General features: G+C 48.2%; 1 protein-coding gene across 3 annotated transcripts in view; it reads left to right on the top strand.

Moving 5' to 3' along the window:
- The window catches only part of INPP5B (inositol polyphosphate-5-phosphatase B), a 79,912-nt gene extending 68,774 nt beyond the window's left edge, over nucleotides 1-11,138 (top strand). For all 3 annotated transcript variants that reach the window (XM_032160309.2, XM_032160307.2, XM_032160308.2), the window contains 5 exons: nucleotides 3,167-3,280; nucleotides 5,252-5,336; nucleotides 5,957-6,084; nucleotides 7,430-7,541; nucleotides 9,420-11,138. In XM_032160309.2, the coding sequence (XP_032016200.1) occupies nucleotides 3,167-3,280; nucleotides 5,252-5,336; nucleotides 5,957-6,084; nucleotides 7,430-7,541; nucleotides 9,420-9,535 (555 nt within the window). In that variant the 3' untranslated portion in view covers nucleotides 9,536-11,138. The remainder of the gene's footprint in view (nucleotides 1-3,166; nucleotides 3,281-5,251; nucleotides 5,337-5,956; nucleotides 6,085-7,429; nucleotides 7,542-9,419) is intronic.
- The last annotated feature ends 988 nt before the right edge of the window (nucleotides 11,139-12,126 follow it).

The following is a 12,126-nucleotide window of genomic DNA, read 5'->3' as shown; positions in this document are numbered from 1 at the left end:
CCGGGTTCACGCCATTCTCCTGCCTCAGCCTCTCCGAGTAGCTGGGACTACAGGCGCCCGCCACCACGCCCGGCTAATTTTTTGTATTTTTAGTAGAGACGGGGTTTCACCGTGGTCTTGATCTCCTGACCCCGTGATCCGCCCGCCTCGGCCTCCCAAAGTGCTGGGATTACAAGCGTGAGCCACCGCGCCCGGCCTCAATTTTTGTATTTTTAATAGAGAGGGAGTTTCACCATGTTGGCCGGGCTGGTCTTGAACTCCTGACCTCAAGTGATCTGCCCGCCTCAGCTTTCCAAAGTGTTGGGATTGCAGGTGTGAGCCACCACACCTGGCCTTGTTTGTTTTGTTTTGTTTTGTGAGTTGGAGTCTCACTCTGTCCACCAGGCTGGAGTGCAGTGGCATAATCGTGGCTTACTGCAACCTCTGCCTCCCGGGTTCAAACGATTCTCCTGCCTCAGCCTCCCCAGTAGCTGGGATTACAGGTGCCCGCCAACCATACCCTGCTAATTTTTGTATTTTCTGTAGAGACAGGGTTTCGCCATGTTGGCCAGGCTGGTCTCAAACTCCTGACCTCAGGTGATCTGCCCGCCCCGGCTTCCCAAAGTGTTGGGATCACAGGCATGAGCCACTGTGCCTGGCCTTTTTTTTTTTTTTTTTTTTTTTGAGACAGACTTACTCTGTCACCCAGGCTGGAGTGCAGTGGTGTGATCTCGGCTCACTGCAACCTCCGCCGTCTGGGTTGCAAGCGATTCTTGTGCCTCAGCCTCCCCAGTAGCTGGGACTACAAGTGCATGTCACCATGCCCAGCTGATTTTTTTATATTTTTAGTAGAGACGGGGTTTCGCCACGTTGGCCAGGCTGGTCTCAAACTCCTGACCTCAGCTGATCCACCCACCTCGGCCTCACCAAGTGTTGGGATTACAGGCGTGAGCCACCATGCCCTGCCTAACTCCACTTCTTGATAGGAAAGAAAAGCTGCAAAATGCTGTGGCCATGTTTTTCAGTATTTCACTTAGAGTATGTGTCTTTGTTTGTTTGGGCTGCTATAACAGTATCCCATAGACTGGGTGGTTTATCAACAACAGAAATTTATTTCTCACAGTTCTGGAGACTGAGAAGTCCAAGATCAAGGCACTGCCAGATTTGGTATCTGGTGAGGGCCTACCTCCTGGTTCATAGAGGGCCGCCATCTTCTCACTGTGTTCTTACATGGCAGAAGAGGGGAGGGAGTCTCTGAGGTGTCTTGTTTAGGGCCACTAATCCCATTCATCAGGGCAGAGCCCTTATGACCTAACCATCTCCCAAAGGCCCTACCTCCTAGTACCATCACATGAGGGATTAGGTTTCAACGTATGTATTTGAGGGGGACATACACATTCAGTTTGTAGCAGTACATTAGAGAAACTCAGCCATGGGTTGGACACAGTGACTCATGATTGTAATCCTAGCACTCTGGGAGGTCAAGGCAGGAGAAATATTTTAGGCCAGGACTTTGAGACCAGCCTGCTCAATGTAATGAGACTCCATCTCTACAAAAAATTTAAGAAATGAGCTGGGTATGGGGGTGTGCACTTGCAGTCCTAGCTACTTGGGAAGCCAAGGCGGGAGGGAGCCTGGGAGTTCAAGTCTGCAGTACCTGAGCAATAGCTCAAGACACTGTCTCTAAAAAAGAAGACAAACTCAGCCATGAATTCTAAAATAATGAAAGTTCCATAGTCAATGATATTATTCTTTTTTTTTTTTTTTTTAAATCATCATCGGTAGGTTATCATCCTAAACTAAATTTGCTGCGATCTAAAAGGTTCCTATGGAGACAGTTCTAATACAAGGGAACTAATTTGGAGATCTATGGTAATATGTATGCTTTTTTTCCAATGCATTTTTAAATTTAGGGAGTCTTGAACTCGCTGTTTTTCATCATGTAGATGAAAACAGGGGCCCAATCAAGGAGAGTGATTTGTCACAGGTCATATGGTGAGTTAACAGTGGACCTGGAGGCTGGGTGCAGTGGTTCATGCTTGTAATCCCAGAACTTTGGGAGGCTGAGGCGGGTGGATCATGAGGTCAGGAGTTCGAGACCAGCCTGGCCAAGATGGTGAAACCCCTGTCTCTACTAAAAATAAAAAAATTAGCTGGGTGCAGTGGCGGGCGCCTGTATTCCCAGCTGCTCAGGAGGCTGAGGCAGGAGAATTGCTTGAACTCGGGAGGAGGAGGTTGCAGTGAGCCGAGATCGCACCATTGCACTCCAGCCTGAGCGAAAGAGCAAGACTCTGTCTCAAATAAATAAGTTAACAAATAAATAAATAAATAAAAGCAGTGGACCTGGAGGCTTGGTATGGTGGCTTACGCGTGTAATCTCAGCCCTTTGGGAGGCTGAGATGGGTAGATCACTTGAGTCCAAGTGTTCAAGACCAGCCTGGGCAACATAGCGAGACCCCACTTCAAAATTAAAAAAAAAAAGATCAATTAATTAAAAAAAAAATCGGGCCGGGCACGGTGGCTCATGCTTGTAATCCCAGCACTTCGGGAGGCCGAGGCGGGCGGATCACGAGGTCAGGAGATCGAGACCATGGTGAAACCCCGTCTCTACTAAAAATACAAAAAATTAGCCGGGCGTGGTGGTGGGCGCCTGTAGTCCCAGCTACTCGGAGAGGCTGAGGCAGGAGAATGGTGTGAACCTGGGAGGCGGAGCTTGCAGTGAGCCGAGACTGCGCCACTGCACTCCAGCCTGGGCGACAGAGCAAGACTCCGTCTCAAAAAAATAAAAATAAAATAAAAAATAAAAATAAATAAATAAAAGAAAATCAAAACAGTGGACCTGGGCCTTGAATTCAGATTTTTGGACTCCCAAGTCCGTGCTGTTTCCTCACCAGAACACATCTTCTCTCTGGTTCTAATGGTGAAATGCTATAGGAATGATTTTTTCCTAGAAAGATGGTGCATATTTCCCCTGATTCATTGAAACTGCTTGTCATAACCCTCTCCTGATTCTCAAAAATTACCTTTTGTTCCTTGATCATACCACCTGATTTCATTTCTGTCTGTGGAATGCATGGTTGGGGCCGTGGAATGTTTTCCTTTTTCCGTGGGTTTGCCGTCCCCATGCCATGCATTTTCCTGGAACCAGCCTGGCAGAAGTTCTGTCATGATCTTGATTGCTTTCCAGACTCTGATGCCAATACGGATTGGAGATGATGGGAGCCAGTTGGAGAGCCCCATGGAAATCCCCAAAGAGCTCTGGATGATGGTTGATTACCTGTACCGAAATGCTGCCCAGCAGGTAGGTTGTGTTTAAGCATTCAGACCTGATTGAGGCCAGGCTGCCTTGAGGACCATCAGCCCCAAGAACTTTTTGCATAAGGAACCTGTGGAGAACTGTTCTTCACCCAGGGAGGGGAGGAAGGATAGATAGTATGCCATGTTTCATACTCCTGGGAGACCCTGCAATTTTTTTTTTTTTTGAGACAGAGTCTTACTCTGTTGCCCAGGCTGGAGTGCAATGGTGCGATCTCGGCTTACTGCAACTTCCGCCTCCTGGGTTCAAGTGATTCTCCCGCCTCAGTCTCCCAAGTAGCTGGGATTACAGGCATCCGCCATCATGCCTGGCTAATTTTTGTATTTTTGTAGAGATAGGGTTTCACCATGTTGGCCAGGCTGGTCTTACAACTCCTGACCTCAGGTGATCCGCCCGCCTTGGCCTCCCAAAGTGCTGGGATGACAGGCGTGAGCCACCGGGCCCTGCCAGAGGCCCTGCTATTACATGTAGTACCTGATTACCCCCAAGGGAAGCAGCGTTGCATAGGAAGGCCATCCCAGCACAGCACAGCATGTTCCTTCCCATGGCCTCTGGGGTCCCCCAGCCAGAAAGCTGCCTGGAGGCCTCTCAGGATGTCATCGCTTTCCTTCAGGAACTCTCACCAGCTTCTGGGAATGGGTGGGGCCAACTTGTTCATAAACAAAGCAGAGGCAGGGGACCAGATGCAACCCCTGGGCCACAAATTTGGAGGCCTAATTTCTAGAGTGACTAGGGCAGCCTTCACTAATCAGATTGGTTAGTTTCACTGACCTGTTCATATAGGTTTCAGGGAGACCTGTACAAACTACAAGCCCACTTTACCACTTCAGAGCAACATCCTTTTTTTTTTAAATATACATTCTTATGATATTCCATTTTCACTTTTTTTCCCCTCACATTTATTGAAAGTTGCAGTGTACCAAGCACTATTTAAGTGTTTTTTACAGCATTGCCTCTAGTTTTCACAGTAGTTCTCAGATGAGGAAACAGATGCCTGGAAAGGTGAATAACTTGGTTAAGATCCCAAAGCTGATAAATGAGCAGAGGTGGAATTTGAATACAGTGAATCTGGCTAGAGAAGTCATATTCTTCAGTGCTATACTATTCTACCTTCTCTGTAGCCCTCCTTTCAAATGGAAGTTTTGAGTAATACATATAATATTGTTATTATTAATACAGTTATATGGTGTTAAGTCATTTTGTAAAACAAATGAACTTATAAAGTATCCTGAGACTAATAGAAATAGCTTTGCTGCCATAATCTGTTTTTATTGAGATGGAGTCTCGCTTTGTCACCAAGCTGGGGTGCAGTTCACCGTCTTGGCTCACTGCAACCTCCACCTCCCGGGCTCTAGCAATTCTCCTGCCTCAGCCTCCAGTGTAGCTGAGATTACAGGCATGTATCACCAAGCCCAGCTAATCTTTGTATTTTTATTAAAGACGGGGTTTCACCATGTTGGCCAGGATGGTCTCAATCTCCTGACCGTGTGATCCGCCCGCCTCTGCCTCCCAAAGTGCTGGGATTACAGGCGTGAGCCAACACGCCTGACAGCTGCCATAATCTTATTTGCCCAAAGCATTGAGGTGCCTTGTTAGCGTTCTCTTACGCTCTTATGCACTGTATATTTTCTTCATTTTTTTCCCCTGGGTAATCCCTCTATACCACTGCAGGAAACATAGCTGCTTTTACATTTTCTCCAATGTTGGATCTTCTTGTGTGATGTGTGCCCTACCCATAGTTTTATAGTAGATGCCTGAAGACCTACTGTAGAAACATGCCAGGGAAGGCCTACAAGATGAATTCGCCGCATCAGCCTAAATCAGATCATCTGTCAGGTGATTCAGAGGCCTCACCACACTGCTCCTTTGCATTCTGCTATTGATATTGCCAGGTCAGGAAATCACTGATGATTTTCTGAGAAAATAATTGTTTTGTTACTGTCTTCCCTTTTGCAGGAAGATCTGTTTCAGCAACCAGGCCTGAGGTCAGAATTTGAACATATCAGGGACTGCTTGGATACTGGAATGATTGATAACCTCTGTATCCTTCAGACATTCAGCTGTGTGTGTGTGTATGTGTGTGTGTTTGTGTGTGAGAGAGAAAGAGAGAGAAAATATGAGTGAGAGGGGTGAGAAAAAGGAAAGTATTTTACGGCTCAAAATCTGATATTGTATTCTCAGCTACCATGTTTTACTTAAAGTTTGCATACAGAAGACTTTACAACTTTATTTATTTATTTATTTATTTGTGACAGGGTCCATCTCTATCACCCAGGCTGGAGTGCAGTAGTGTGATCTCGGATCACCGCAGCCTTTACCTCCTGGGCTCAAGCAATCCTCCCACCTCAGCCTCCTGAGTAGCTGGGACCACAGGTGCATACTACGACACCTGGCTAATTTTTGAACTTTTTGTAGAGGCAGGGTTTCGCGATGTTGCCCAGGCTAAGAATTTACAACTTTAAGCAACCAATAGAGCAGGAACTCAGGAGGGCCTGGCTCACCTGACAAACAGTGTGGTCCCTTCGAGAAGTTAGGCTGGCATCCTAGCCCTGAGCAGAGAGCCTGACAGGGCAGGCAGCACTTCTGGCATGTGCTTGCTCCTGGGCCTTTTCCTAACCATGGACAGCAGCATCATGGGTTCCTTAACAATGGGGCCAAAAGCTGCCAGCAATCATTCTGTAGCCGAAGCCCTGCTGCTTTTCCTGGAGAGCCTTCCAGAGCCTGTCATCTGTTACAGCACCTACCATAACTGCTTGGAGTGTTCTGGCAACTACACAGCAAGCAAACAGGTGAGAGGAAGCATTGAGCAGCATGTGGTTAGCCCCAGACCCCATGGGGCTGAGGGAACAGAGTGGACACAGTTGCTCAAGTGCAGCATCTCAGAAACTGAACACCTTATCTTTCCTTCTCAAACCTGTTCTTTCTCTTATGTCTTTGTTTCTTTTAATGGCATCACCCTTAATTCTAGTGAGTCAACCCCGAAACCTGAGTCATTTCTGACTCCACCCTCTCCTTGCCTCCCACGTGCCCAGTCTCGTTGATCTATCACCTATCTTCTCTCTTCCATTCTCATTGTACTTAGCTTGGTTCAGTGCCCTGCATTCACGATCTCCTTCTGCTGATTTGTTTTGCACACTGCCATCAGATTGTGTATTCTAAAGCTATTGTCATGTGACTGTTGGTCAAAAACCATACTTGGCTCTCTATTGCCAATTACTGATTTTCTTAAATATTGAAGACTTTGTATGATCTAGCTTGGTGGTTCACACATAAACAGGCCTTGGCAGAATAATCTAGAAAACTTGCCAGTAATAGATATCCTAAAGTCACACCCCAAATCTACTGAATCACAATCACTTTTTTTTTTTTTTTTGACATGGAGTCTTGCTGTGTCACCCAGGCTGGAGTGCCTTGGCGTGATCTTGGCTCACTGTAATCTCTGCCTCCCAGGTTCAAGCGATTCTCCTGCCCCAGCCTCCTGAGTAGCTGGGATTACAGGTGTGCACCACCATGCCTGGCTAAGTTTTGTATTTTTAGTAGAGATGGGGTTTCACCATGTTGGCCAGGTTGGTCTCGAACTACTGACCTCAGGTGATCCACCCTCTTCGGCCTCCCAAAGTGCTGGGATTACAGGCATGAGCCACTGAGCCCGTAATCACTTTTGGAATCTATTCGAACTTCCAAACTGATTCTGATATGCAGATAGCTGGAGTACTCATTGATCAGGGCCTGATCAACCCTTCTAGTTATGCTCCTGCCAAAATTGACTTCTCATAAAGTGTTCTCTCTACTTACCTCACTATTACCCTTCTCCTGCCCTTTTGTATACTTTCTTTGCTCTAACCCCAGTTCTTAACTCTGTAAGTCCAATTTTGTCTTACATTCAAGTCCCAACTAAAATGTCATATTTCCTTCAGTCTTATAGGAACATGTAGTTAAAAGTTTGACTTCTAAATTCATGTTGCATTTGACCCGTACCTCTCTTTTGATACTTATGCCAAGTGGTAAGCAACTAGTTTTCTGTGCACACTCTTTCCCGTGCACTTGGATCGTGTATACAGTTCTTGGACTATAGTAGGCACTTGAGAAATGATTCAGTGAACAAAAGACAAATCCCAGTTCTTCCTCTTTCAGGTCATCTCTACTCTCCCCACATTCCACAAAAATGTCTTCCACTACTTGATGGCATTTTTGCAAGAACTGCTGAAAAATTCAGCAAAAAATCATTTGGATGAGAATATTCTAGGTAAGCAGCCAAATTGTCTATGGAAAGCATTTCTGCAAACTGAGAGACTTGTAATGAGAAATGAGGTTGAGGAGGGTCCCAGGTCCCTTACAGTAGAACTAAAATATCAAGCTCTGGGCAAAGGTTTTTTAAAGCAGAAAGTTTTGCGTTTGGACACTCCTCCCCACTCCTAACAACACAAGAATAAGTATAGTCATGGGCTGGGCACGGTGGCTCACACCTGTAATCCCAGCACTTTGGGAGGCCGAGGCAGGTGGATCACCTGAGGTCAGAAGTTCGAGACCAGCCTGGCCAACATGGTGAAACCCCATCTCTACTAAAAATACAAAAATTAGCTGGGTGTGGTGGTGCATGCCTGTAATCCCAGCTAAACAGGAGGCTGAGTTGGGAGAATCGCTTGAAACTGGGAGGCGGAGGCTGCAGTGACCTGAGACCGCACCACTGCACTCCAGCCTGGGCGACAGAGTGAGACTCCATCTCAAAAAAAAAAAATGTATAGTCATGTACCATATAACATCTTGGTCAACGAAGGACCACATATATGATGGAGGGCCCATAAGATTATAATACCGTGGTTTTTTGTGTGTGTGTTTGTGTGTGCATGTGTGCGTGTGTGTGCTTAAGAAAGTCTCACTCTGTCACCCAGGCTGGAGTGCAGTGGTGTGATCTCAGCTCACTGCAACCTCTGCCTCCTGGGTTCAAATGATTCTTGTGCCTCGGCCTCCTGAGTAGCTAGGATTATAGGCGCTTGCCACTATGCCCAGCTTTTTAATTTAATGTAATTTAATTTATTTTTTTAGAGATGGAGTCTTGCTCTGTCGCCAGGCTGGAGTGCAGTGGCGTGATCTCAGCTCACTGCATCCTCCGCCTCCCAGGTTCAAGCAATTCTCCTGCCTCAGCCTCCCGAGTAGCTGGGACTACAGGCACGCACCACCATGCCCAGCTAATTTTTGTATTTTTATTAGAGACAGGGTTTCACCGTGTTGGCCAGGATGGTCTCAATCTCTTGACCTCGTGATTCCACCCGCCTCGGCCTCCCAAAATGCTGGGATTACAGGCCTGAGCCACCACGCCCTGCCTTTTTTTTTTTTTTTTAAAGGGCAGTGACTGGCCCAACATGCCAACCCTCCCCACTGCAGGATGGGAGAGGGCTGGGAGCCAGATGGTCACCCCGGCCCCCACAGCCACCCCTTGGACAGGGGCCACCAGGCCACACCCTCCAGTGCCCATGCCTCAACCATCCCTACCACGCTCATGGAACCTCATCGCAGCCTGGGGACGAGCCCCCACCAGGGACAGGGGGTGATTGGGGGAGGAGGCAGGAACCAGAGAGGCAGGACACCAAGCAGGGCCGCCTCCCCCATAACCCCCCAACCTCAGCCACCTCTGACACAGCACCATTCCCCTTGGAAAGCCCACTGGCAGGGACAGGCTAATTTTTGTTATTTTTAGTAGAGACGGGGTTTTACCATGTTGGCCTAGCTGGTCTTGTACTCCTGGCCTCTAGTGATCTGCCTGCTTTGGCTTCCCAAAGTGCTGGGATTATAGGTGTGAGCCACCATACCCGGCTCATAATACCATATTTTTGATGTGCCTTTCCTGTGTTTAGATATATGGATGCACAAATACTTAGCACTGTGTTACAATTGCCTGTAGTATTCAGTATAGTAACATGATGTACAGGACCTTAGGAGCAATAGACTGTACCATCTAGAATTGTGTAAGTACAGGTTTGTGAAAGTTTAAGTACACTCTATGATGTTTGCACAATGATGAAATCACCTAATGACACATTTCTCAGAACATATCCCTGTGGTTAAGTGATGTGTGTCTTTAGTACCTTCTTTTGCTGAATCATTTCTGTGTTTTTTCTTGCAGCTAGCATATTTGGCAGCTTATTGCTTCGAAACCCAGCTGGTCACCAAAAGCTTGATATGACAGAGAAGAAGAAGGCTCAAGAATTTATTCACCAGTTCCTCTGCAACCCACTCTGAACCTCTCTGTCTCTCCTCCTATTTTACTTGAGGCTGCCAATTACCAGCCCCACCTGTTTCAGCTCAAGAGATGCCTTAAGACAATTAATGTGAGGCCACTTGATAGCAAGAATGGCAGCTATTTCCTGAGCCTAGTACCCCGACTAAGCCCACCATTGGTTAGCACACTCAGTGCTGTGAGTCGTGAAGACAAGGGAGAAAATCCACCATAATAAAACTGACATTCAATTTTCAACTTTAGTTATTTAACACAGATTGATTTTTTTATTTTTTTATTTTGAGACGGAGTCTCGCTCTGTCGCCCAGGGTGGAGTGCAGTGGCACGATCTCGGCTCAGTGCAACCTCTGCCTCCCGGGTATAAGCAATTAACCTGCCTCAGCCTCCCTCCCGAGTAGCTGGGACTACAGGCACACACTGCCACGCCCAGCTAATTTTTTGCATTTTAGTAGAGACGGGGTTTCACCTTGTTGCCCAAGCTGTTCTAAAACTCCTGAACTCAGGCAATCCGCCTGCCTCAGCCTCCCCAAGTGCTAGGATTACAGGTGTTGAGCCACCAGGCCCGGCCTTTTTTTTTTTTTTTGAGACGGAGTTTCACTCTTGTTGCCCAGGCTGGAGTGCATTGGCGTGGGCTTGGCTCACTGCAACCTCTGCCTCCCTGGTTCAAGCAATTCTCCTGCCTCAGCCTCTTGAGTAGCTGGGATTATAGGTATCCGCCACCATGCCTGGCTAATTTTTTGTATTTTTAGTAGAGACAGGGTTTCACCATGTCGGCCAGGCTGGTCTCGAATGCCTGGCCTCAGGTGATCCACCTGCCTCGGCCTCCCAAAGTGCTGGGATTACAGGCATGAACCACCACGCCTGGCCTAAAATGTTTTTAAATAACTGTACTTGTTGTACTCACTCACCCTACCTCCAGGGCATAGTCAGTCTGGGCTGAGATCCCCATGATCAGATATTTGATGGAAAGTCCTGAAAGGCCAATGAGGTGGATGGCAAGAACGCAGGCAGAAGCTGCTGGATAAAACAGGCTACAGCCACCTCAGATGCTTTCAGTGCTCGGTCTGGGGACGTGTATATGCATACGCAAACTCTACCCCGGTTCCTGCCCAGATAATCGCTCCGTAACTCTGAGGCTGGTTGCTCAGCCTCTGAGGGCAATACAGGCATTTAAAAAATTAAAATGACCAAGCACAGTGGCTCACGCCTGTAATCTCGACTGAGGTGGGAGGATCACTTGAGACCAGGAGTTTGGGACCAGGCTGGGCAACACAGGGAGACCCCCTCTCTACAAAAACATTTTTAAAAAATTAGCTGGGCGTGGTGATGCATGCCTGTGGTCCCAGTTACTTGGGAGGCTGACGCGGGTGGCTCACTTGAGCACAGGAGTTTGAGGCTGCAGTGACCTATGATCACATCACTGTACGCCAGCTCGGGTGAGAGAGGGAGACCCCGTCTCTAAAAATAAAATGTAAAATCACTGAAAAAATGAGTGTTCGGTGAAACAAGTGGGATTTTCTGGACCAGCAAGTCTTCCAAACTGTATATGATGCATCCCGTCTCCATGTGTAATATATTTTAATGATAAATGTATTTTTAACAGTGGCGGTTGTGTATGTTTTTATGTCTTAAGAGATGGCAGTTCGCTGCAGCTGGACTTTGTGGCTCAGGCCTTGGGGCCAAAGAGACATATTCCCGGCAGCCTGGTGGGTACCAGTCACTATTCACATACTTCCAGCAAGAAATGGTTATGGCACTGGCCTGAACCCCTTGACCCCTGGTCTAGTCTTTGGAGTTGTCCCACTCTGAATATTCGAGAGAAGCAGCTTATGGTTAAAACAGGCAGTGGCAGCTGGGAGGATCTAACAGCTAGATCCTCCAGACATTTGGAAAGGACCGAAGGCACACGCAGAATCGCTTCCTGGGTACAAATGCCCACTAATTTTGGGCACTGTAAAATGGGTTTAAGACACGGGCCAGCAGGACAATGTGAACGGTGAAAGGAAGGGAGTGGCCGGTAGGTGGCGCTAACTGGCCCGGGCATGAGTCCCGCCGTAGCCGCGTCCTCTTGCGGGGGAAGAAAGTTGGGACCGCCAGCCTGAGCAAGAGTGTGAGAAGGAAGCTGGGCGTCCTAGGCAAGCGCGTGAGAAGAGAGCTGGGAGTCCTAGGCAAGCGCGTGAGAAGGGGAAGAGGCGGCGGCGTCCTCTCTAGCTGGGCTTAGAATGTTCTTAGTTCTGCCTTTGGGGTCTTGTCTTCCTTTCTGGGCCTCCTGCCTGTGTTAACTCTGATGGGTGCTGAAGGGAAGGCCGGGGCCCCGGCATGAGAAACCCGGGAACGTCGCGGCCGTCCAGGCTCCCTGGCGGGTTGGAGCCAGGGTTCTGACTGCCAACTGTGGTCCTTCCCGCTGCGGCTGTGGCTGCCAGGGCGAGGGCGGTCAGCGCAAACCTGACTGAGGACATTTCGGATTCTTCCTTGGGGATTCGTTCCCTTCTCCTTGACTCCGGTGCCGCGAGGGCGACACCCCGCGGGCCGCGCGTGGCCACTCCAAGCGCTTCCCCACGCGGATGAACTCACCTCCTGGGCGCCTTCCCAA

This window comes from Hylobates moloch, unplaced genomic scaffold (assembly GCF_009828535.3).
Source record: "Hylobates moloch isolate HMO894 unplaced genomic scaffold, HMol_V3 SCAFFOLD_8, whole genome shotgun sequence".
NCBI classification, from domain to species: domain Eukaryota; kingdom Metazoa; phylum Chordata; class Mammalia; order Primates; family Hylobatidae; genus Hylobates; species Hylobates moloch.
The sequence above is the reverse complement of the archived record's forward strand: the minus strand, read 5'-3'. Positions and strand labels throughout refer to the sequence as shown.